At 43.0% G+C, this 27,376-nt stretch overlaps 1 protein-coding gene across 2 annotated transcripts in view; it reads right to left on the bottom strand.

The window, feature by feature from the left end:
* Window positions 1-7,802: 7,802 nt before the first annotated feature.
* Window positions 7,803-27,376, bottom strand: part of pawr (PRKC, apoptosis, WT1, regulator) — a 59,891-nt gene continuing 40,317 nt past the window's right edge. For both annotated transcript variants that reach the window (XM_019276938.2, XM_019276939.2), the window contains exons 3-7: window positions 26,658-26,783; window positions 20,879-20,913; window positions 16,995-17,115; window positions 13,340-13,444; window positions 7,803-9,174 (exon numbers count right to left, since the gene is read on the bottom strand). In XM_019276938.2, the coding sequence (XP_019132483.1) occupies window positions 9,088-9,174; window positions 13,340-13,444; window positions 16,995-17,115; window positions 20,879-20,913; window positions 26,658-26,783 (474 nt within the window). In that variant the 3' untranslated portion in view covers window positions 7,803-9,087. The remainder of the gene's footprint in view (window positions 9,175-13,339; window positions 13,445-16,994; window positions 17,116-20,878; window positions 20,914-26,657; window positions 26,784-27,376) is intronic.

Genomic DNA, 27,376 nt, shown 5'->3' on the forward strand with positions numbered 1-27,376 from the left:
TCAAAATTTCACATCCGTGCACTGCTTTTCCTGGATCTCTACCATCATGCGCCCAGTGGATGATTCCTGCCACTGTGGGATCATGGGTAGCGCCACATGGAGAATGACCTTTTGAGCCATGTGTCACCTCATCATGCTTCCAGGTGGCCGTCTCAGCATAGCGTGTCTGAATGTCTGTGTGCCAAAGCTCCAGTGGAAGGGAAGGGAACAGGAAAGGGCATCAAACTTTTTGGAGTCACGCAAACAGACACAGTCACAGACACGCACTCATTATCCGTCTTTCTTCGGCAGCATTTGGCAAGTGTTTAGTTTAAAAGAAAGCTTTCAGACAGTTGGTATTAAAGCCACACAAGGCGAACGTTGGCAGCACGAGGACAGGCAAAATATCAAACCTCCGTGTGGAAAGAACAATCCATCTGCTGCTCAGGAAAAAGTTTACTTTTCAAAAGATTTGTGAATTTATATTTCTGATTTTAGAGCCTGGATATTTTGTTTGTTTCTATCGAAGGAGCAAGGCGAAGCAGTGAAGAGTGATGTTTTTTTTTTTTTTTAGGTTGTTAAAATCTGTTTTATTGCTGCCCTCATTCCCGGCAGAGCCGAGCCGGTCCTCTTTTCTGTTTCTCTAAATTGAAGTCGTTGTTATGGTTTGATTCAAAAAGTGAACATGAAGGTAGGATGAAAAGAAAAGGTAACTTTAATACTTTACATGACAGACAGGCTCGCAGAAAAATAACAAAAGATGGCTGTGGAGTAAAAAAAAAAAACAACCTTAATCCAACAATCAAAGAAAAATCCCAGAAGCAAAAGTCCAACAATACAGAGGCAGAACAAAAGGCTGGGAACAGACGCAGACGATAAGTGGAAGAAAGAAAACACAAGAGAATAAATACAAGAGAATTAATGACCTGATTTAAGAGAAGTGACACAGAAAACAGGTGGGACGACGGCATGAAGTAAAGGAACACGAGAAAGTAATAAGAAAGACTAAGAATACTAAACCAGAAATGAATTATTGTGTCCTTGGGTGACAGAACGGCGCCTATGAAATAAAATGTATTATTATTATTATTAGAAACACTCAAGTCAATAACACGCTGACTGAATACGATAATACACTGATTAAAAATGATAATACACTGACTAAATATGATAAATATGATAATACACTGACTAAATATGATAATACACTGACTAAATACAATAAATATGATAATACACTGACTAAATACAATAAATGATAATACACTGACTAAATACAATAATACACTGACTAAATACAATAAATATGATAATACACTGACTAAATACAATAAATGATAATACACTGACTAAATACAATAATACACTGACTAAATACAATAAATATGATAATACACTGACTAAATACAATAAATATGATAATACACTGACTAAATATGATAATACACTGACTAAATATAATAAAACACTGACTAAATATGATAAAACACTGACTGAATATGTCATACCAGCCCTCTACAAATAACCTACACTGACTGAATATGTCATACCAGCCCTCTACAAATAACCTAACTATGGCTTTAAAGTCTCTGTCGGTTTATTTTCGTAGTGCAGAGAATATAAACCAATGACAGGAAGATAAACTATAGAAATTAAAACCTTAGAAAACACTGGGCATGTTTAATACAAGCCATTTGGGGCTAAAACACCCCGAACCATCCATGTGGCTCTTCAAACCTAAACATTAATCTTGTTCGCTGTCTTCGAGCAACGAGCCTGGAGAGGAGGTTTCCAGGCATTCCAGGTCCAAACCCTCCAGGACAGCGCGGCGATAATTGCCTTGTTAGGACTCCCTGCGAAGTAAGCTCCCCGGTGAGCTGCCATGGGAATGGCCATGCATATATGGATGAACCAAGCACTCCTCCTACTCAGCTAGTAACCACCTGTGAGCCGCCTGGCAATGCATGTATCCCATAGACAGGGCGGGGAGCTGTGGGTGGAGACGGCTGACGACAGAGAGGACGGAGATCACTACGTTTTAGTGGTTGACGGGCATTTTTCAGAGTAAGTGTAGATGACAGATGGATGATCAGCGTATGTGTCTGCCTAATCCATCTGCACACAGTCTACTCACACTCTGTTTACATACTGCAGGACGGCAGAGAGAGGTGAAACTCCGGCCACTTTGGCTTCTACACGCCCAGGATTATTTCTGATTCCCCGGCAGCACGCTTGATGATCCTTGTGTGTGTGTGTTTGTGTGGCCTTCCCCAAGGGGGGAAAGCTCAGAATGAGACTCTGCTCAGGGCTGAACATGCACCTCTGCCTCTCCCCTGCTGACTCGGTAGTGCTGATGAGGAGGAGGAGGAGGAGGAGGAGGAGGGTGGGAAGAGACGCACATGTTTTTGTGTGCGTACGTGCCGAGCAGGAGTTGTTGTTGTTGTTGTTGTTTGCACACATCCCAAAGGCAGGTCAGACCCCCCCCTCCCCTCCCCTCCCCTCTTAAATCACGCTTTACACAACAACGCGAAGCAACAACTTCTCCAGAGGGAGGCAAGGGCGCTGTCATGGTAACAGCGTTCGAGTGACCTTCAGAGGCTGTTGATGCTCCCCAGAGCCACCTCCTGTTCTGCTTGGCATGGACTTTGTGAGTCATCAACAACATTCAAATTCACATGCTACCTCTCTGGAGGTTTGTGTGTGTGTGTGTGTGTGTGTAAAAATGATGGAAATAGCAACTGAACTGACAGCGTGTTGTGTGTGTGTGTGTGTGTGCGCTTGTGTAACCTGATTACCAGTCGATGACAAATCGATCTATAAATAAGATCCATCATAAATGAGATTATGATAAAAGCACACGCAGGATCAGAGGGCGACGTGTTCCACCTTTAATCCATCAGTATTTACACGCAGCGGGCTGTTACGTAAGAGTAATTCAAAGTGTGGAAGTGCACCAGCGCTGACTAAGAAGAAGAAGCTCCACCACAGAGCAGCATGTGGAATATGAAGCAGCACTTTACATCAGGATGGATCGGGCGCCGGGCTCTAACCTCTGCCTACAGATCTAATGTATCATGAGGGTGTTCCACCAGGAGAGCCGGTCAACAAGGATCACTGAGCACATTAAAACACACACACACATCAGAGCCGTGATGATGGGCTACTTCTTTGTGTGATAGGTTCCAAGCTGGGAACACTGCCACCCACTGGGGGAGAACGTGAAGTGGATGAAGGTGAAGGGTGGAGGTGGAGGTGGAAATCTCTCCATCTACTTCCAGGATGACTCCAGACTTGTTCATCTCCGTACAGTTCAAGTAAAAAGATGCATTCAGGGGATTAAAGCATCGATCATGTTCCCAGCAACCATTAAAGAGTCCGTGTGTAGAGCAGCATCACATTTATAGTAAGTCTGAGTCATCCGTGCTGGCAGTCAATACTTTGGCATCATATGTATGTGTGTGTGTGTGTGTGTGTGTGTGTGTGTGTGTGTGTGTGTGTGTGTGTGTGTGCTTGCTTTAGATGTGATGTGATCGAACAACCAGATCAGTTCTTTTTTATTTTTGAAAAAGATTGATTGGGATATATACATGTCGTATCCCGTTGCCATGGCAACCCCCGAACAGGGGCCCCTGTATGGAAGAGAGAGAGAGAGATGACTTAATTCCCAATGGTAAAAAAACGAGCTACTCAACTCTGTCATCGTCTCTGTCTCTGCTCACCGCTTTCCATACGGTGTGTGTGCATGTGTATGTGTGTGTGTGTGTATGTGTGTGTGTGTGTGTGTGTGTGCAGCTGGTTTACCATGCTCAAACCGAGTGGAACGTCCATGTGCTAATCAGACAGATCAGATCCAGCTCCCCGCATGTAGATTTCTGTCGTTTGCCCCCCCGCACAGAAGTCTCAAGGTGACGATGGCATTTATTTTCCTTCAGAGACGAGAGACTGAAGACGGAGAGGGAGTGGAGGGGAAAAAAGTAACTCTTGGAGGCACAGAGTTCTCTGATTAGCCTGGTGGAAAAAAAAAAAGAATCCACCCACATCCAGAAAGCGACCTCTTTATTTTTATGTCACATTTTGTGCAGAGGACCAATAAAAGAAGACATACAAGTATATTATCTCATTGTAGGACACAAAACTGTCCCCCGAAGCTGCAATAGTTAAACTCATGAGCTCTTCACGTGGTCGACAGTGCAGCGAGAATTCTGATTCGACATGCGTGTTCAAACACTCGATGATAAATGATTTCTCGTGTTGATCCTCCAAAGCAACAAAGCGATTGCTCGTATCAACACCTCGGGTCTCGAGCCGCCTACTTTCGAATACATTACCGTTTCATGAGGGAGAAACAGTGGATGAAGATACGCGTAAAAGGAAATGTAATTGCTTGCAGACTATCTCCAGGAGTGGATCACCAACCAGGCAACTGCCTCAGGGCTTCTAAACCTTATGGGCCCCCGGAAGCCTCATGTTCATTGTAGCAGTTTTTGATTAATTTTCAGAAATGTGTGTGAATATGAACATAAAATCTGCCTGAAGCGTAAGTCTGTGTTAAATCCTCCACGGCGCATTCTCCCGAAATAAAATTTGTGTTATCGGGGCCGCAAATCAACTTAATCTGGCAAAGTCTACCCATGAATAACACAACATATTATTATTATTATTATTATTGCATTAAAAGCAAAGACATCCAGGTGAAGTTAGAGGAGAAAATGTCTTCTGTTGGTTCCAGACGTGCAGAGAAGTCGAGGCCCTCCCGCGTACTCTGTCAGCTGGAGGCGCTTTGTGTTTATTCTCCAGCCTGCGGGAGCGTCCTCATGAATATTAAAAGTCAAATAAAAGTGTGTTCCTGTCTAATTACATTCAGAATATGTTTTACCTCGGCAGTGAAGCGATTCTTCAAACGTTACCACTTAGAAATACAGAGTGGACAGGGCGGAGTCCGAAGTTTAAGGACAAAAAGATGAAACAAAGTTATGGATGGAAACACCAGGCGACGGGCAGAATACGGGTTTAGTGCCATCTCAAATAGATCTGTGATGGGTTATGAGGGATGATTGATGTAGGTGACATCTGTAGTGATAAAATGGGCCAGATGGAATGGGTTTATAGCAGCTACCGCATAATCAAATCATGGAGTTATGTGTTTAAATGGGTTAATTCCTTACTAATAATACATATTATCAGCATAACATTTTTATTCTGCATTCACTGATGTTTTATTTAGACTTTCGGTCACTTTAAAGAAGTGTTTCTACCTCATTTTGACATCTTGTTTTATCATCCAGCTGCTTCTTGGTGCTAAAACGCTTTTGATAAAATAAAATAAATCCAATTTGTCTTCCTCTCCATGAGGTGAGGTTAAAAAACCCAACAAAACATCCCAAACTTTTCCATTACTCCGAGCCAAACCGGTTAAATTATGCCATTTAGTAAATGTCATGCCTTTGGACTGCCCTAGTTGATTCCTCTCTGTTTGTGAACTGTATCAGAATGCCATTGACTTTTACAGGGCGTTTCAACAAAGGGCAGCTCCGCATGTGGTCCAGGTGTTGAGGGAAGCGCACGCAAGGCGTCTGAAGTCTTGTTATTGCAGCTCCAGCTCCGACACGACGCCCGTTTTGTCTTCAGAAAAAAAAAAAAAGGCGGCACGACTTCAAAAAAAACGCTTTCACGGCGGCGTGACAGAGGAAAAAAAAAATCCCACAAGCTTGAAAGAGATTGTTGCTAATGTTGGAAGTACAGTGTGACATTAGGGTTGAGATGGAAAGGTCTGAACGCAATCATTTCCCATCACAGAGGACACCTTCATTTGAATACCGCCACCTCGGATATCTCGGAGTTTGGAGATAATGAGGTTTAAAAAGGTGGACGGGTAGACACGAGTCATTTTCAGGCTGCTGCTTGAGAAAATGGGCTGCTGTGATAAAGTAGGACAGGAGGAATAGGTGGAGGAAATTGCACAAATATGTCCAGTATCGTTCCACCCATCTGTTCTTGCTCTTTCTGGCATCCTGACCCCTCGACCATCCTCTGCGTGGATGAGTGCTTCCCTGCATCAGGGACCCTGGAGATTGAGGAGATTGGCTGGAGAACCAAGAGCATGAAACCAGCTGATAATGAAATATAGCTGGGTTTCTACAAGGACAAGATTAGGCCTGCTTCTCATCTCCGTCCCGACTATCAGCCTCTCGGCATCTAATGCACTTTGCAGCAGGGCAGATATGTCTATTCGCAGCCATACATGCAACACAAACCAGACTGGACACATGATCATCATTCAGAATCTGGATGATATTCTACAGAAAGCGTGCACTCAGACACAAATATTTAACATTTGCTGGGTGGAAACGAGTCAAACACGGCTTGAATTGTCCAGTGAAGAGCGGCACTTCAACCGAACAGCACGAATAGCTGCAGAAAGAACACGGGGATACGTTCACGCTGCCAAAGGCTCAAACCAAAACAAGCAAATATTTCACTGGAGTTTGGCAAGACGAATGAAATCCTGCTGTTGATTTTTGGATACGTTACGTTACATCTGGCAGCAAAACCTTGACTTATTTATAGACGTCTTGATTACCTTTCAGCTACATTCTGTTGACTTTTAAAACAGGTATATAAAAGTGTCAGGACACTTTTTCTTTTATGTTTTAAAATTTGGTTTGGCCTCCACTCCCGATCCATCCATGGCAGCCATATGAGGGTTGTTTTTGCCACTTAGTGGCAGCTACAGAGGTCGTACCACATCATAAAGTAATGTCAACACACATCCTCGACACTTATCAGGAGCCCAGATGTTTGGTGCTTCTCGGAAAACTGGAAAAAACATCTAACGTTCAGGACCCTTCAGTATTTTTCATACTTTATCTATTGAGTTTTCAATCTGATTGTTACATATTTGCCCTGAAATGTAAGTTTTTCTTGTATTTATGGAGCATTGAATAAACTTTAACGGAGAACGACGGCCCTGCAGAATACAGAATGTGTTTTATTTCCATACATGAAGGTAGAAGTAGTCTTTGAAAGCTTCAAATCATTATATAACTTATTATTTCTTTCTCTACTCCAGGTTGCAATCTGAGGTCATGACCTCTGTGTCCTAACATTTATTCAGACCCCTACACGGAGCAGATTAATGATTCAACCGCACAAATATATATATTTTCTGCTGCGATCCGAGACGACAACACAGACTGTCACTTATCTCCGAAAAAAAAAAAAGGTCACAGACATAATGACACGTTCTTGCGCGGCTTCAAAACAAAAACTGGAGAGCCGCTCTTCACAAAGACTTCTGTTGACAAACACATTTGCATGCAGCGAAGGCTATAATTCATAGATGGATAATAAGACAGAAGATTCGGATGCTGCCGTACGAATCGTCTTTGCCCTCTGTGACGATTCCAGATGACAGACTCTACAGCCTTTCATAAAAATGCTAATCGGGATTATGACGACAGCCCTGCAGCACTTTGAATCAGCTCAAAGAAGCCATTATCTGGAAATTTAGTCGACATGACTGCTGATACGCTTCATATACAGACGCATCCCTCCAAATTCTGTCGCTGGGTGTGGGAATTAACAGTGTAATGGAGGTTCGGTGGGTTGGATGGAGGTTTTTTTTTTCCACGTCCCAGGGTGGTGGGTGCTTTCATGCAGTCAGGTTTGTGATTGGCATGTTGAGTCATCACGACTGTGTGTGTGTGTGTGTGTGTGTGTGTGAGGAACCGAACCCCCCGCCACCGTCACATTGCATTACTGACTCAGTGGCACGGTATCATCACATCAAATTAGTCTTAATGAACACAAGCGAGTCGACTGAGGAGAGAGATAATCAAACTTTTATTAAATGTCTTAATCTTCTGTACATGCATAATGTAATGGGTAGAGAGAGAGAGAGAGATGGGTCTGTGATGTGATGTCTGTCTGCGAGGGGGGGAACGATCTTTACCCCAAAATATGTGAACGTACGTGGAAGCAGAGTTATCTAAAAAAACCTAGAGATTAATCGGCACGCTTTGCTGAGCAGCTCCTCGGTGAGATAAAATGATCTAAATACAAGCCTGTTCCCTTGAGTAAACAAAATTCAAAAATGCATTTCAAATAGTATGTTCCTTCAGTTCGTTTGGTTATCATACAGAATAAAAAATGCACTGTAGCTCACTCCACACATCTTAGATGCCATAAACAGAGCAGCTAGTCTATCAGACATCGCAAAGACATAACTTGTAAACGAATTACAGAACAAAACAAAAAAAGAATCCACATAACATACTAGGCAGAGGGTTTGACCCTGCAAACATTTCATCAACGAATAATAAGTATTAATACTCAGATGTTCACGTTGAAATGTGTAAAGAAATGTTATTTTCTTCCTTCGGGGTTGGTCGACGCCCTGCTGAGATTCAAATGTACCAAGAAATGATTGGAAAGAAAGTAAATCTGGCACTGATGTTCATTAATAAAGTGCCAAGTTTGAACTATCTTTTTTTTTTTCCTGAAATAACTGACAAAAGAAAATCTCACATGTATTTCAAGGCACTCTGCCCACTTTGGCTGATGGTACTGAACTGTAGCGAGTAAATTATGTTGAATTTGCTCCAAGAGATCCTCACGGATGAAACGACGGCGCCTCAGACACGAATATTTCAACACTCCAGATGTTTTTTTGTTTTTAAATTGACCTGGGTGGCTGACAGACTGATTATTTTTTTCATTTATTTTAAACCTCTAACCAAGTTTTAAAAAGACTTTGCGTGCGCTGGTTCGTGCAGCACGTTACATTCATTTTACGTTTGCTTTTTAAGACCTTATCAAAAAAACAAAAAACAATCTAAATGGCCTATATACAATACATTTACATTAAATATGAATACGACGACAGACTGTCAGGGCAGGAGAACGTTAGCTCAGCTTTCACAACAGAAGTGTGTGTGTGTGTGTGTGTGTGTGTGTGTGTTTAAGGCTGTGAGGCTGAGGACGACTACTTTACAGTTTCACCTCTGACAGACAGAATCAGAACGGATAAAAAGGCCATGCTGCTGGACTCGACCCAGGGCAGGAGGAAGGAGAGGCGTGGGAAGCTGGGTTGGTTTGTTCCGGGCGGTTCTACCTCGTCAGCTGACCCACCACTTTGAGCAGAGTCTTGTTCTCCTGTTTGAGTTGCTCGTTCTCGTCTTCAATGTCATCCAGGTCCTGCAATAGAAAAAAAAAGGGGCGAGACAAGGCGGCTCTGGGGTTAGCACAGATTTAGACACATGAATATTCAAAAGCCTGCCTCTCTGAACCTCTGAGGGTCGGGCTGAAGTGTTAGTCTGAGAGTTACAAATTAGACATTAACAGCTTCAGTTAGTTGCAAATGAGAGAGAGGCTCTCGGTTGCCGCAGCGCTGTCTCATCAAAGTGACACTCCTCATTCTCGGTTTCTTCCATCGCTGCTCTTAGAGGAGTCGGAAGAGTCAAACGGAGGAGGTCACGGTTTTTCTGCACAGCGGTTTGCCTCGGCTGCTGCAGAGCTGATGGAAGAAGTTCTAACATAGCCAACGTTTAAGTCACGTGACCGATGAGCTGTCATGTCATCACTCCACACAGATCTGACCGACCCCACCTCACGTTCAACACATGAAACAAACAGAAATGTCATATTTCCATCTGGTTTTTGCTCTTTAGTTCATCTTGCACCCTCATTTTCTGGTTTTATATCGTAAATGTAAATGTACTTTATTTATACAGCCCTTTACAGCAGTCCTTTCGGTGTACCAAAGTGCTTTACAGCAGGTAATAAATAACGAGAACAATAAGTAAAACAAATAAATTAAAAACAATAAAATACAACAAAATCGAGATAGATAAAAGTGTCATCATACTACTGGGTATTAAAAGCCATCCTGAACAGGTGGGTTTTTAGCCTGGATTTAAAGAGGCCCAGGTCGGAAACAAGACGCATCTCCACGGGGAGCTTATTCCAGAGCCTGGGGGCGGCGATGGAAAAGCCTCGGTCACCCCAGTGTTTGTATTCCGACCTGGGCACTTCCAGCAAAAGTTGATCTTTGGACCTCAGAGCTCTACCAGGATTGCGGACAGTTAAAAGCTCAGATAAATACGAAGGGGCGAGGCCGTGAGGAGCTTTAAAAACAAACATTAAAAGTTTAAAATCAGTTCTAAAAAGAACAGGAAGCCAATGAAGAACAGGGAGTGATATGCACTCGTCGGTTGGTGTTGGTTAAAAGACGGGCAGCAGCGGTTCGCACAAGTTGAAGTCGACTGAGGGAAGACTGGGAGACGCCGACATAAAGTGCATCGCAGTAGTCTAACCCTGAGCTTATTAAGGCATGGATGTCTTTCTCAAGGTCGTGACGGCTTAAAAACATTTTAACTTTGGCCAGGAGACGCAACTGGAAGAAACTCGTCCTGACAACATTGTTAATTTGTCGTTAGCTCATGCTAATGGATAGGTGTGAAAGGGGTTTCTCACGGTGATGAGCCTGCAGAGAACAGTCACCTGAATCTGTCACTCCTCAGAGCTTTAATGCACATTTCATGTTATTATTCAGGTGACCCAAAACTCATAGAGCTGCTTTCAGCGAAAAGCCTTGAAAAACTAAAGGGTAAAAATGTGACTTAATCACATGAGATGAGCCAGAAACCTCCAAATGTTTTGTCCGACTGTTCGTCCTGTGAACTTCTACATAAATGTTTCTGTCGTTTCCGCTTCCCAAAATCTCCCGCCCTCCATCGCACGGACGCGCTCACAGCGATCTGAGCTGTCTACAAGACGAGATTTCTCTTCAAAAGCATATCAAGAGGAAGATACAGGTCCTGCAGCTGAGCTTTATCTTTCTTTCTCCCACATAAACTTGCGGCAAACTGAGGGTTCAATCTTCCTCTGTGGAGACGGCAGACTGGATCAGCCGTTATCTCCTGCTTTCCCATCAGGCCTTGCGGGAGCCTCTCTCAGGGACATTTCTGATGGCTATCGCCGCGTCGCCCGTCCTCACATAAAGCCCCTTCTCTTATGACTAGCTTCCTGTCCATGTGATGCTATCGACGCGATGCCTCCTGCAATATTGCTCTGGCCGTGTTTGTGGACGGGCGTGGGGTAGCGTGCATCATAACGACCGACGCGTCGAGATAATAACCGGGCAACGTTTTGCTGGAAACGTTCACACCAGCAACTGCTGTATTTGTTGGCAGAGTTCGATCTCTTGTTTCGATTTGATTGGCTCTGCCTGGGAGAGCTAAGATCTCTTTTCTCAAAATATTTGAGACATAAAAGTCTCTCAGATCTATCCCTTCCCGCTACGTTTCCTTTTCACGGATGCCAAAAAAAACTGAGTTTTACCGCCATCCTCGTGACCCAGGAAAACACAGACCAAAGCTGCGAGCTGTGGAGGGGATTGTTGACAGTCTGGGACGAGAGTTCAGAGGGTTTTAAGGAGGTTTCACTCCAGCTGCTAAATATAAAGGATACTCAGCTTACATAAGCATCCTCTGACCTGTGAACCCTGACCACAGTGTGACGAAACAAGACCCCGACCTGTCACGGCCAAAACCAAACTTGGAAGACACACATGACCCCTGCTAAAGGGGTTCACGTCAGTGGCTGCAAAATCTCTCAAAAACCACTTCTGACAAAGTCACGAAGTACGGCGGCTTATCATCACTCGTCTGAGGATTTCCATGTCTTAACTGATTTTCCTGAGGGAGGACTTGGAGTTCTCTTCTTCTGAGAGAATTTTGAGAAGTGCCAAAACTAAGTCTGACCAGAGCCCCCGATCTCAGGATGTGGATAATTTGGGAAAATGTCTTGCCAAGAAGGAGGACAGCATCAGTACCCTGAAATGATCTTTGTACAAGAAATGATGTATTTCTTATGTATATCAAAATGAGAGGTGGCATTATAAGGGATGAGGTCAGGGCGGATGGTTAACCACGGTTTGTTTCCCGTTTCTGGGAGTTGGTAATGGTGAGGTAATGGTTGGTGATGAAGGTCCTCTAACCTTTAATGGTGTGAATATTTAATGTCAGAGATGATACATGTTTAAATAGGGAACATTTTTATCAGCTCACCACTGTTACCTATATAATTTCATTCTTTTCAGACAAAGTCCTGATGTTCCAATTTGTTTTTGGGGGGCATTTTCATCTGGTAATTACGTTATTTGATAAAAAAGACATCGGAGATGTTCATTCATAATCAACTGCTGCTGTGCTGTAAAAAGCAGGGATGTTATTTTACTCGCTATCATGAAAATAAAACACATAAAAAAACCTGGAAACTGCTTAAACCTTACTGCTAACACATGCTGTCTGAAGTTAAAATGTCAAATATTGAGGCAGTAGAGGGAAATCAGTAGCATTCTGACCGTAACCACAACCTACACCTCTGCAACAATGGAAGCAGCAGTCTAAACACTGGAATATGAAACTTTGGAGTACCGTGGTGAAACATGGATTAGCCTGCTTGTGGCTTAGTTTAATGATACAGATCAAGCTGTATCCTACAGTGTACGGTAAACATGGAAAATGTTTTTATTCACTTCCAGCTGTGAAATGAAGCCGTTCTTCTAAACAGAGCTTGACTGTAATCTTTTTCTTACACAAGAGGTAGACTGACAATATCACATTGATTGGGTGAAGATGAGGGGGGAGCTGTAATTCGGTGTAATTTAGTTTGTCCTGTGGTTCTACTCAAGTTGCACGGTATGAGGTTTTAATTGGAGCTCGAACTGGAGTCCACTATAAAACATACTGCCTTTGAGTAAGTCAAAAGAAAATGGGGTGAGAGATTTCAGCTCACTGAGATAGAAATAGAAAAAGAAGTTTTTGTATTTGTGGTGTTTTCAGCTGCCAACAGATCTGACTTATTGATCTCTTTCTTCAACAGAACGATCTGTCCAAAATCTGAGTCAAGGCCCGCAACAGTGTTGGTCCAGCATGACTTAAAATAACCTCAAATTTAAGCTGTCAAAAAGTCTTGATGACATATAATTCTCAGATTTGTTTTTAGTGGATAAATCGATAGAACGCTGATGTCGTCGGCCACACTGACCTGTAACTTTTAAAGGTTAAATGTCATCAAACCACTTGTGCGTTTTTGTATAGTGTTTAAAATGCACATTGCACTTACAACGCCTCTGAGCAAAATATATGTGTAAATCGGAAAATAAAAAGGTTTGCAGGTGCCCAGATCCTGATGGACTGCAAGAAAATCATTGTCGTAGTTATTATAAACGACTTCACTTAAAATGCCAGATGATGATTTACAACCCCCACAAGCCGCCCACACACACGAGAACACAAAGGAACGCTCAAAATATCAGACACCAGAGCAGAAAAACAATCACGTGGGCTGGACTCACTCTGTTCAGCAAGTCGATTTCCTCCTTCAGCTTCCCGATGAGGTCGTCTTTGTCCTGGTGGGCCTTCAGCAACCTGACGTTCTCCTGACGCTCTCTGGCCAGCTCCTGAAAAACACGATTTAGCAACACGATTACATGGATGATGAATATTTTCAACAGATAAGGTAAGCGGAGCGTGAAATTTGGTCAATTCACATTGCTGTGGGGCTAAGAAACTAATCTGTAATTACTTAATGAGAGATGATCCAAAACACTTGACACAATGAAGCATCGCTGCCTGAAAGGAGAAACTCAAAATTAACTTTTAAAAGGTTTGGGAGCTGGGATGGTACCAAAGGAGTTCTTGTTATCTGCAGTAACGTTGGCATTGCATCAGACCTTTGTAGTGAAGAGATTAGTTCAGAAGTGGTGCCTAAAGACTAGACGGTTTTTCAAATCGTCATGCTCGATGGTAGGGGGGGAAAAACTTCTTTCATAGAGATGACTGAGATGTTATGAATCATACAAATGGAGATAGTGGTGCACACTTTTGGGCAGTCTCTCCTAAAAGTTATTCATAGTGTTGCACTCCAATGCACCCCATGAAAAGTGATGGAAGTAGTTGTGTGAAGTATCAAAAATGATCCGATGGTTGACGATCCAACAAGAACTTCCATGTCCACAAATGATTTCAGGAGCTGGGACATTTAAAAAAGAGCCCAGAGTACAAACACTGTGGTTTGGCCATCTGATTAGGATTGCTTTTGAACACCTAACTGTGGAGATACATCTGACTGGGAAGGATTATACAAGTACATCCTATCTGGCCTGGAAAAGCCTTGGGATTCCCCAGGAGGAGGTCCATCGGGGCTACTTTGCTACCACCAGGACGTGGCGTCAGCAATCAGCGGAAATGGACAGTTGATTGAAGCATGGAAAATGGTTGAATATAAATATCTATATTTATTTGATTAAAAAAAACTCTAAACATTTCATATGAAACTGTTCTTCTGAATCTCGTAACCATTAGAAAGCCTTGGATGCTGCCAAACCTGCAACGAAAAACAGCTGTGTTTAACATTTGATGCTACGTTAAACAAGAGGTTACATGAGAATACTTTATTGAAAGCATGTTTCACTTCAAAAACATCTGGTTTTAAAGAGGCATTAGTCAATAAAAGACATTTTGAATTTAATTCAATCAACACATTCTTCAAAACGCTCGATCTTTAATAAACAACACAAGAGACTGTCATAGAACAATGTTTTATTGGTTCTCAGTGCTTTTGTGTTTCTTTTGAATTAGACTTGATTAAAACCCAGTGTGTTCTCGTCCGCCTCCTCCAACAACCGCTGGGAAATAAAAGAAGAGACTGCATGTAGGCTATTAACACAAACTTCTAACATGCACAAATGTTAACACATGTTGTTTGCGTTTATGATGGAAATGAAGATCAGACCACGTTTCCCAGTTTCCAATTTCCTTTCTGCCGCAGATAGGCACGGATAGTTTCCATAGAAACCAATTGATCAGGTACACGACAAAGAATGATGGAGCCGACATAAACATGCTCACCGGTGAACCTCTATTCATCCTGGTTCTTAAAAGGTATCGTACATACTAACTGCAGCTTTGAAGTCTTATAGAAATACGGGTCATCGGTCCTGGCTCTTTGGAGAACAGGTGTTACACTACAGTTTGATTTACTGATGTTTATTCATAATATTTCAACGTAGATATAAACAGTATTAAAAGGTTTGAACTGTTGCTGATGTTTCCTCAGAGTTCATGTCCTATTTTCAGGGTCTAGCTGACACCCTGATGGTCAAACAGTGGGCACACTACTAGAAGAAATCATGTTTGGTTTTAAACATACTGTACATCTCTGTACTTGTAAGGTTTTAAAAAGTCCTTAGAGATTTACTTCCTAGCAATCTCTTATGAGCAGACCTGTGTCTTCCTGTTAAAGAAACAAAAATAAGTGTTTGAAATGTGATTTTTAAAGTGTTTCTTCGACTCAGAGAAAAAGTCACGAGGTCATAGCGGTACTCACTTTAAAAACCTTTCTTAGAAAGCCACTCGAGTGACATTTGATTTAGCGTTGACTTTCTACAGTGGCAGCAGTGAGGGGTTGAGTGTCTGATGGGAACGGTGTAGGAGGAAAAGACATATTTGCACTGTGAAAGGTCATCTCTTCAACAACACTGAGGAGAATTTCTGCCAGTGCTGAGCCACATTTTCCAGCCAGAAAATCAGAACTCGGGAGACCGCTCAAAAGGAATCAAAGTGGAAATTCATCTAAACAAAGTGCTGCTGATAGAGGCTTTCAGTCGAGCAAAAGAGTTTTGGATGGACCCCTAAATAACTCACGGAGCACTGAAATGTTGATAGGATTTGGTAGTGATAGCAGAGGTGCGTCATAAGGTCGACGCTTTCTCTGTGATTTTACCTTTTCATGGTGCGTGGGGTCAATTCCACTTTGGTTACACTCATGGAAGTAGAGCCAAAAAGCAAAACCCACTGAAACTCAGTTTAGGATTTGCTCTCCGTCGCCTCAGAATTCATGTCCTATTCTCGGGGTCTAACAGTCACCTTCATAGAAGAAGAAATCATGTATGTTTTGGTTCAAGTCAGGGGAGTAGCTACCGTTAGGATAGGAGGAGTAGACTCGATTATTAGACTTGATTATTATTAATATATATATAAAGAAAGCTATAGCTGTAGTGTGAACAAGGTTGAAACAGCTTTTAGACTTCAGTGTCTGGAGATAAAATTCACAGAAAACATAACTAAATATATAATATTGTATTTTTAAAAAGGGGGTTTTTGTGTGGTCTGTTTTGCGCTCTTTCATGTGGGATGTGTACGTCTCCGTGACAGATAATTATTTGCACATTGTCATCTGGTTGAGACTATAGATAAGAATTTAATCTAAGAAAACAAGAAAAGTGAGTGAGAGCAGAGAGAATCTGAAAGTGATTATTTACTGCGGTTGTATGTCTAATTTTAAAAAAAGAGTCGTCTCTCTGACTCCAGACCGAGTGTCTGGTAAAGAAAGACTTCATACGTCACATTTCAAACGTAGTTGCACTTCTCGAGAACAACAGCCGCTGACCTTCTTGCAGCATGGAGGCAATAAAACCTGTCAACATGTGTATTCTGACTCATCTGGACCCTGATAGGAAACAGTCCAGTCTCACAGCAGACGCCGACACTAACTCACCTTATCATAAGCCAAAAGAAGAAAAACTAATTTTAGTTATGTAATGATGGTGCACATTGGGAAATACACTTATCTGCTGTCTTGCCAGGAGTTGTTGTCTGTGCATTACCTATGCCAGCAGGTGATTAGCTTTACTTAGCATCAAGACTGGAAACTGTTCGCCTGGCTCAAAATAAAAACATATGCACCTTTAAATCTCACGAATAAACAAGTTTGACTACTTGGTTTCCTTCTGCTCCAGACATCTGATTATCGTTTTGCCTGTCTGCTTTTTTGTTCTGCTCTTGGACTGCGGCTTCAACATCGGGATTTTTCTATTCTTGCACAGGCTGCCGCTGCAGGGCATCACATCACATCCCAATCACCTCAATATCGCAGTTAATTTTGAGTATGATATCGCCATTAATATCTGATTAATTGTGCAAGCCCTACAGCAGGGTCTGCAGACGTACCTTCTCCAGCTCCTCCAGTCTTTTCTCCAAACTTGCCGCCGCTCCTCCATCTCTGCCGTGACGGTTGTGTCGCTGTCTGCTGTTCCCGCCCGCCTCTTCCTCAGATCCCGGCCCTGCAGAGCTGAGAATAAAAAAAAACGCACATCAAAACATAAACTACAATACCTAATGGAACTTCAATCAATCATGTTTGAACTTCAAACTCTTTAACATGAAAAAAAGAAAGTTGGATTTACTGAATTTTTATGATTTCCACTATTCAAAGCGTCCAATACTGTATTCACGCCGAGGCTGTTTGAAGGTATGAATCATACCCACATTATTAAACTTCAATGGGATGACACATCTATCATCAAAAGAGCAGGTGGGAATATCTTCTGCATGTTTGCCCTTTCAATTAGGCATGCATTATTAAAACCCCCTCTGCCTTTTATTCCATTAAAGGAGAAAAGGCCGTGCAACTTTGGTGCAAAAAGGATTCTGATTAAGAAACAATTTACATATTACAACTTCAAATATGCTCAAGAATGGCGGCGGAAACTTGTGCGCCACCGTTATTAAGCTGTTGAGGGGGGGAGAAATGGTTTTAAAGGTTTTTGTATGCAGCTCGAGCAGAACATTAACCTTATCTTCTCTTCACTTCCTGGCTGCTTAGAGACAGATTCTGGGGCAACAGAGAGAGAAAATTCCTGTGCAGTTTATTTCCTCGCTGACCTTATTTTAATAATTATTGACGTGGAAATTTGGAATGGGTTGCTGGCTCTGTACCCCCCCTTTAATAACTCCCACTCCTCAGTAGGAACCGATTGTGCTAGGTTTATGAAATCTCCCTGGGAATCAAATTATTGGGGAGTCTGTAGGCTTCACTGAATTGTCTGAAGGGGATTGTCTGCATATTTCTACAGCTGAAACAGACAGGAAAGCTGCTGGCAAGACAATGGACAAATATAACTCCTTTGTACCATCTGCAATCCTTTCAGGATCTGCCAAATATGATGTTCCCATTATTAGACTACTTTACAAAGTCCTTTTAACTCTGTGATTGGTAGAGGCAGCAGTGGGCAATATGGTTAAAGACTGTCACAACATGCTGGCATTCTTTGCTTTTACTGGATAGATGACAGCGGTGGGGAGGGCTATGGCGTGCAACAGGAGGTCTCCATGCAGAACGGAACCAGGAAGGCTGTGGTTTTATGGTAGACCACCGGTCAACCAGGATGTTCTGATTCTAGGAAGTTCAATCGGTGAAATAACCAGACAGGATTATGTTCTTTGGCAAGTCGTAGCGTTTGGTTTTAGTCACTTTAATACCTAAGAAGTCAAAGTGTTTCATCATTTTAAACTAAGCCTCGACGTCCCATGCTAGCACTCACGAAATCCTCTTAAAGTGACTGATGGGATCTGAAATGAAGCACCCGAACTTCTGCCAAAGTTTGAACAGTTTTGGTAATTTTCACGTCTTTGTAACTCTGCTCTCGTCTTACTTGTTTTGAAGTAGGTGACTGCACTTTAAACCGTGCCGGGTTGAGCAACATTTGCATCAGAATCTGATGAATCGGATCTTTTTTTTTTGGTCACAGTCATTCAGATCTGATGAAACCACAGGAGTTCTTTAGTGTATTTATTGTGTTTTTCAACTTTCGCTTTTGTGGTAATGAATATGAATATAGTACTTTCAGATTTCCCAGTGTGACTTTAAAAGACTTCAGCTCCATGATGTAAACACAAGACTCTCTCTCCGAGTTCATTCAACTGAAGCATTCTTCTTTTCTCTGTAGAGGCAACTGTGTCATTTCTTATACACAGACAGAGGCGGTATTTTTTTTAGTACCTTGACATTTACAGAACCAACAGCTTATTTTTTCTCATTCGTACGGAGAGCCAAACACTGCAGCAGCCATCGCTTCTGATCAAGAGGGCAGTCCTTGAAATGCTCTTCTTGGCGCTCGCCTACGCCGAGCTAAAGTGCGTTTCATTTGTCTCTCTCACCGACTCTTCCTTTATCGGCATAAGACCACGCACACGTGCAAAACACTCGAGCGTGCACACGTATGCGTTACAGGGGTCTGACAACCAATGCATCCGCTCGCCAAACAGAAAACACCGTGTCTACATCCATGCATGTCATCTTGTTTCGGGGGAGATATCTCACACAAACAAACACACGGGTACTCTAGGGTGCTCAGCGGGTGTTGAAGCCAAGCCTAAACATCCATGGCCTCGATGCTAAATATCACACCGTGGCCCATTAGCACCCCGCAGGGTGAGGTCTGGGGGAGAGAGAAGCTGAGCCAATCAGGCACTCTTGGGAGCCTCAGCAGGTGGGAAGGAGAAAGCACAGGCAGGAGAGCCTAAAACAGCAGCAGCCACAGGTATAACAACATCTCTTGCAAACTCAAGTGCCAATGTGGATTAAGTTAAAGCCACAACACACAGTACTCAACCATCTGATTAACACCCCGCCTCGCCGCAACAAGCTAAAGAACGTCACGATAAAATTCCATTCAGAGTTGTTGTAAGGTGTAACCAGTAACGTCTCCCTATCCCTTTGGGAAAAATAACTAGAATTTATGTGCGGAGGCTTGCCTGCATAGCTGATCAATGTCATCCACTTCTCTTTTATCTCAATGGTGGTAAATAATCTTCCAGACTTTCTGAAGAGCTGTTTTGAAGTTCAAATTCTGTGGCTGCATGTTTGTAGTCCGGCCTCTTCCAATCTAAATTTAACGCGCACCCGGGCGGCTCAATGACGCCCGGGTGCGCGTTAAATTGTACCAGGCTGTAAACATGTTTATTTCTGCTGTGAAGTTGGACATTTGAACATGGGGACTTATGGAGACTGACTCACTTCTGGAGCCAGCCTCAAGTGGACGTTTGAGGAACTGCAGTGTTTGGCTTTTCACTTCACGGCCACAGGTTGCAGCTTGTGTGTGAGCTGATAAGCTACATAAGATAATAAGTTCTGTGCAGAGGAATGGCTTGAATCTAGAGCGAAAAGAGAGAAAGTGACTGAGACAGGTGAGGGTTGAGGGGAAAAAGGGAGACATGTATCTATAAAGTTGCTCTGTCAACCATCTTGGCCCACCTGGCGGGTTATCCGTTGCAGAACTGCAGAGCGTCCAAGTGTAGCCGGGCCAGCTGATGAGAGCAGCAGCCATGATTACATGGCCAGATTGAATGTCAGCTGGTGAACTTGGCTGTTGGGGTTGGCCACAACTTCACAGTTTGGTTGCAAATAACGCAGAATAAATACACACTGGACGCATGCAGAGAGGTTCTTCACCAGCTGCATTGTGAAGACTGGAAGAGTTTGGATCATCGGCAAATCTGATATGAAGTGGAAAACGTTTAAATTTGAAGATTATTGAATTATTATCGTGGTGTAGAATAAAAGCAGATGACGCTCTGCTGTCTCTCTGCTCTCGATCTTTTCCAGTTCAAAAGCCAGATGGCATCAAATCTCAAAGCAATCTTGACCGAGCTGAACAACAGATTTCAGACTCCAAAACCTTTTCAAAGCAAATGGCTTACTTTCAACACCCTCTCGCCAGCTAAGGCAGCATAGTAATGCTCTGAACAAAGTGTCCAAGGTCCAGATGGTGTCCTGTCAATTTCTGTTTCAAAAAACAGTCACCAACCGTCATCTTTCTCGAGGCACAAAAGCGTGAAAAGAGCAACATCGAAGGGAGGGAACAGGGGGAGGAAATGAAATCAACAGTGGCGCGCTAGGAAAAGGCCCTCGGTCCATTTCAGACAGAATCTTGCTCTTGTAATTAATGACTCAAACGGCTGTTTTCTCATCCTGCCCTCTGTTCCTTCTCTTGACACATTACTATTGATGCTGCAACAGATAAACAGTGTCAAGATAACAAAATGAGTCTCACCTCTTGTGGCGGCCGCTCCCAGATCTGGGGGTATCCTGGAACAAACAAAAAGGAAATGAAAACCTTTAGAAACAATAGCTCAAGGCTCGTGACTGCGATGCTTTGAAGATTTAAGCCCTCGTGTCTCTAATTTAAAAGTCGTGATTTCAGAAAGGTGGTGGACGTCGGAACGAGTTTTAGGTATCATCATCTATCGAGTGAATCCGCCTCCGGGTTGTGTTGCTTCACCGAAGAAGCAAAAAACACAAAATCCCGTCTTCACAATAAGAGAAATTTATCAGGAGCAGCATTTCCAGAAAGCCTTTAGGTCGTGTAGGAACGTTTGAGCTGATATATGGACGAGATCTGTTGCATTTAATAGTTCAGCAGGAGTCCTACAGCCCCAAGGTGTGGAAGACAATCTTGTTTTGCGACACGGAGGCGCATGTTTATCTTCTTTTCCCATTATTGTATGATCTAAAGGTTGTTTAGACCTCTACAGCGGTGATGTTCCAATGAAGTCGCCTTCGGTTAAATAGCGCCTCCCTAAAAAAAACGAGGTGTGTGTCGCAGACGCCGTGAGATGAATATGTATCTTCTCTTTCCTAAGGTCTTGTGCAGTGAAGGGCTCCAGGTTTGATTGAAGGGCCTTGGCCCCGCTACAGTCCATCAGTCAGACCGCAGCTTTAGCGGATGAAGGGAAACATCGTGCCCGACTCTTTGCATGCAGCAGCCTCTCCTGTGTCTGTGACATATCATCCATTACCCGTGGATGAAATCCTGGCCCTCATCTCTTCCCTGGCTCAGGCCTGGATAGATTTACTACGATGCAACACATAGAGAGGGCAGCGGCAGCAGCAGCAGGTCGTACACTAAATAATACTTCATCTGCACATAGGACCGGGTTCAAGTAATACCTGGATTGAAGAGCAATACGATGAATTCTGCTTAAGGAACTGACATTTTCAAGGATTTGGTGTAATCCAACAGCTGCCAGAGCTGCACTTGAAAAGCCAGCTCGAGCCTTTTCTTATCAATCTTGGCCATATCAGGAATTTAGTCAAAGGCAGACAGATGGTGCTACACTACAAGTGTACTCAACTCCAATTTCAGACTGGGCCTGAACCCATCAGGTTTAATACAGAGTTAAAATTAGAACCAGACTGTACATACTGCGATTATAGACAACATAGTTTGTCAGTGTCACACTAGGGCTCCTGAGAATGTCTAAATGTTATCTATAGACAGTAGTATGTCCATTATATTCTAAATTAACTGATTGTTTAGTCTAGAAAATAGCAGAAAATAGCGAAAACGTCCATCAGAATTTCCCAGGGTTCTGATTTCTGAAGTTGCAAAGTAGTCCCAGAGCCTCCAGTCAACCCAGATCACAGTTTAGAAAAGAAAATATGCTGTCTAAATGTAAATGTGTTTGCTGTCTTGCTTCCACAGTCTAGTGTAACTTGAATAAACCTACAGGATTCTTTGAATATACGATTGACTTGGAAACTCCAACAGGAAACCAGAACGAGTAGGAAACAATTGTTTGCTTTCTCATTTCCCCTGAGACATTTTAATACATCTGTTTCGTGAGATCCAGCACGAGCGAGTTTCATATTCGTTGGCCGACTGACAAGGGTCAGTGGACTGGACTGATTATTTTCTGAGGTGAAAAAGGGGTTGAGTGCGAGTCAAAACAACAATATGAGGGAAGGTCAAGGCGGTCAGCAGACGTCGCGAGGCAATGCCAGTCCTCATTTGCACATTGTGATATGCACAGTCAAAACAAAAGAGCAAGAGCAAGGGAATTTTATCCCATGCACCCAACTGGCTTGCATGGGAATTTTTCTAAACTTGTTTGGGGGGCGGGTATAAATGAAATCCTGGTGTTGAGAATAACCAATTCTCAAACCACAGGAAATGACAAATCTAAACTTCAGAATAAGAGTCTCCAAAAGCCTCACTGAGTAGGGCTCAATGATTGGATTGCTTGTTGTAAGAGAGAGTTCTGTTCAAAACAGCACTGTGTGTCTTATTTTTGCTGTCGGCCGCACGTTAATATCTTTAGAAATGAAGGTAATCAATCATAGCAGTATGTGACACATGATTTACGACAACATAAGGTGAGATTAAGGACATTTGGGCTTTCAGGCCATCATTCCTTCTATTACTAGCGGGACTCTGTGGCTGATATGCAGCCCGAGATCTGAAAATGAAATCAGACGGCGTTTACAGAAAACATCACTGAATTCATTTGCCACATTTCCTGCGTCTGCATCTTTCGGGGCGGCGTTTCACAGCGTGCGACCTCCCGTCTGCGATATGAATCTGCGAGGCAAGGTCAGCGAAATTCATGCACGACTTCTCCGCTGCGCACAATATGAGCCCGTGCAACTTTATTTATCACGCCTGAGCTGCGCTGACAGCTCCCATAAGTCCCGCTGCAGAGCTACAAAGAACACAGAGAGACAAATACCAACAATAAAACAAGTGCTTTGTCACTAAACTCGAGTGGATTACTGCCTGATGTGTGTTTCTGTGTGATACAACAAATTCAATTCTTGCTGGCTTCATCTGATTGATGGTTTATGTCTTGACAGCTCATTAAATTTAGAGATCTCGAAAGGAATGCCGCTTTAGTCCATGAAAAGCTGATCTTTGGTTCTCCATCCAGCTGCCTAACAGCGCAGCGCTCGGAGAATAACTCTGCACGAAGCTGTGAAGGCGTTCAATAAATTCAGTGATTCAAAATTCTGATGGTCAAATAAAGCGTGCATGATTGGCATTTAGAAGAAGCAGACAGGCCAAATACATCAGCCAGCAAAACTAGGCTACTGGGAAAGACTGTATATGCTGCGTCCACATGTTTCTCATGATAATTATAGACCAACATTGCACTTTCTATTTTAATTACGATGCCAACCTGTCTCCGTCTTTGATGCCCGCTGAAGAAATAGATGTCAAAATGCCAAGCTGGAACATAAATCGAAGGTTGAAGATGAAAAACAAACTACGCCGTGTGCATGTGTGTCAGCCAAACTTCTTCTTTTCCTCTGCACCAATTCAACGTCTGCACTGGGAAGAATCCACGCTGCTTAATCCGCAGCTGCGCCTTCTTTTTTTTTTTTATGCTTTGCTGTGAATATTTTCTTTCGTCTCTCACCGACGGGCTAATGTATTTTTGCTGGTAGCGGTTCTCTCAAAGATAAACACCGGTGTGGTTCAGTTGGCTTATATAAGAGTAATCCCTAAAATCTTGAAGCAACAGAGGTGTGAATGTGATCAAATATTGTTTCAGGCAACAGGATGAAATTCAGTTTGCTGCTGTTAGCACACGGGCCCGGGCTTGGAAATGCCATGTAGACGGGGTAGTGAACGTTTCCCTGCTGTTTGGACAAGATCCTCAGCATCAGCACTGCTTTTTTTTGTTGTTTTTTGGACTGAAAGGCGCTAATTAAAAATGCAAATGAGGCGTATTAAAAGGTGCTGGATGGGGATCGTCAGCAGTTTTTTTCCACGAGAGAGAGAGAGAGGCAGAAAAAGACCTGAAGTGTTTTTGCTGTGGACCTGGCGCCACATTAAATGCAGATGATCCAAAGGAATGTTCCATACGGTTCTGGCTGCTGGATCACTGAAACAGGTTTCCCCCTTGTAGGACTTGCATACCAGAGGGGAGGTAAGGCCTGATAACAAGGACCACATGCCTGCATGAGGGCCTCTCTGAGCGGCCATCGCACATATCACATACATGTGTCCTGTCACACGGAGAGAACGTCTCAAATGGAACATGCAAAGAGCTGGACATCATTACAGGATTCGAAACATCTGATAAAATATTTCACATGCGAGTTTCCATTAAGAAGAGTTACAGCTTGTTTTGGTTGGGAGACGCTCCGAGATCTTGGAGAGACCCTGCAGCTCTGAACAGAAGTTGAACTGAGAAAAACTTTTTGTCCACATATCTGGATACCAGCTAAGACTGGATGCTGTATATCAACGTAGGGCTTGACATGGCAATTACTTGTCTCCGAATGATAAAGTAGGGCCTGTGAGGGACGGCACATTTTTGGGACGCTCTGTCTCAGATGTCTAACTGACAGCTCTGTAGTAAATCCACTGACCACACTGGATCTGTCCGGCTCTTTATCCCTCCCAGTCTGCCTCCTTATGAGCCCAGTAAAACCCTCCCAGATGAATATGAATGTCCATTTTATGAGTGACAGTGAGACATCTAATGGTGAGCTTCTGCACAGCCACATCTGGTCTGCGTTAGGCCTCGTATTGTGACGGTAAGAATAGATTCGGCAGGCATGAATGGACATATTCTGTTTCGGATGATGGACTGAGAGTCTCTTCCTCTAAATGGATTTTGGGGGGGAAGCTTCAGACGGCCGATTGTGCTGAATCGCTTGTTTACGCGTAGACTACCTCGTGTAAATAGTCGAATCCTTTCCTCGCTTTTTCATTTTTCTCTCCCGTGCAACATCTCAGCAGGTGCTGTCACAACCGTCCTGTTAATGTGGCGTGTGTGTACATATTTCATAGACGAGGCCTCGCCTCTCGTAAACAGCCTCAGACGCTTCCAGCTCGAAACAAAATAAGCCTGCTGATGCAGAACAGCCGATCCATCTGGAAGGCGACTCTGAGCTACATCCAACCAGAGCGGCAGAGGCATTTTTCTTCTTCTTTTATTTCTTTCAAATGGCAATTTTCCCGTCAATCAGATGATGTTTTACAGAAATACAGAGTGGTTCGGTCGTTGTTGCACAGCTGGATGCTTTTCACATCCTTCGGGCGCTCGGTGACTTATTGAAAATCATTCTGTGTGTATCCGAGGTGAGTTTAAAATTACATACGCTGCCGCTACTGAATATGAACTACTGCGCTCCACAAAATAAATAAAAAAAGACTCAAATAACGAGCGCGTCATTTCTGATTCGGTTCCACTTTTGGTAATTCATTTACGGCTCTCGAGGGGGAGCAGACTGTCTCTGCGTGGGTTCACTTCTATCAAATAAACACAAAATTACTTGCCAAGATTAAAAGATTCATTTTGTACACATCAACAGTTTTAAGATTCACATTATTAAGAACCAGACGGCCCATAAACAAAACAGAACACTTCAAAGTTTGATGAATGTGGCTCTTAAGCATGTGGACATGAGCTCCAAATAATATTTATTGATAATGCGACTGACATTATGCTTATGATTACTCATTCAGCCCATCATGACATCTTCAAATGTTTGTTTTTGTCCATCTAATGGTCCAAAAGTCAAAGATATTTGATTTACAATGAACAAAACTTCAGATCTGTTATTTTGAAGATGACAGAGCGTGAATGTTCAACAAGCAAATAACACATCCAATAACCAGAAGAACCTCTCCGAGTCGCTTTAACAACATTTTTTGGGGGGTGATTTTTTTGTTGCTTTTACCGGTTCCACGGCGATGATGAAATACCGAGACACCTTTAGGTTTTGCATCAGTGCAGCTTTTCACACAAACTCTCTGCTCCTGAGCTCTCTGGGCGTCTCCTTGAGCAACAGTGCCTCTGTTTGGCAGCATCGATGTATCAATCTGTGCAAAAGTCTGCTCGAGTTAAGCGTGGAGGAAAAGCAGAACAAGATACGAGTCTGTGGCAGACAGAAATACAGAATGATCTCTCTATCACGTTTACCTTTTTCACATTTATCTACTCTGTGTTGAAGCAGAGGCTGAAATCTCAGAGACTAAAACTCTCCAGCAGAAGACGACAACGATGAGTCTCCTCCTTCCTCTCTGTCACGTCACTTCTTACCATTATGTGGCCGGTGGCCGGGTCGGCTATCATGGCCTCGTTCTGGAAAGTGTTGGCCTGAACCAGCTCCTCCTCCTCCCTCCGGTTCTTCTCCCCTGCGTCGTCATCGTCCAGCTCGTCCAGGCTCTGTAGGAGAGGAAGAAGAGGATGATGGATGAAGGAAGGAAAGGAGACGAAAATCATTAGATTAGCCTTGGGTACAGTCACACGAGAAATCGGGTTACAAGAGGAACCGAGTTTCAAGAGTTTACAGGCTCATAAACAACATGTGTTTTTTTGTATTCAGTCAAAACAAATGCCGTACCTATTCATAAAGCATGCGAGGGCCTTGTCGTTTATTTCTTAAATGGGACACAGCCACGATTTTGAAAATAGCTTTTGTGAAAACAGGCTTGGGGGGGGGGTTACTCTAAAACGTTTGCTCACATGCAGCTTTGCAGTAATCTAATTTCTTCACTAGCCGGGCCATATTTTTTAACCTTGGCTGGTTCATTTGAAGTTTATATTGAAGAAGATTTGTTATTCTTTGTAGTCTAACTACAGATGGAGCATGCTCCGCGTTATTCTTTGTAGTCTAACTACAGATGGAGCATGCTCCGCAATGAGAACAGTGTGTCCTTGCCGTAAGAACGTATCAGAAAGTACTGTTTTAGTGTCAATCTTCATTTGATTATTTTGGATACGAATATGCACGGCCGTGAGTAACGATGTTCCCTTCA

This window comes from Larimichthys crocea, chromosome XX (genome assembly GCF_000972845.2).
Source record: "Larimichthys crocea isolate SSNF chromosome XX, L_crocea_2.0, whole genome shotgun sequence".
Lineage (NCBI taxonomy): Eukaryota > Metazoa > Chordata > Actinopteri > Sciaenidae > Larimichthys > Larimichthys crocea.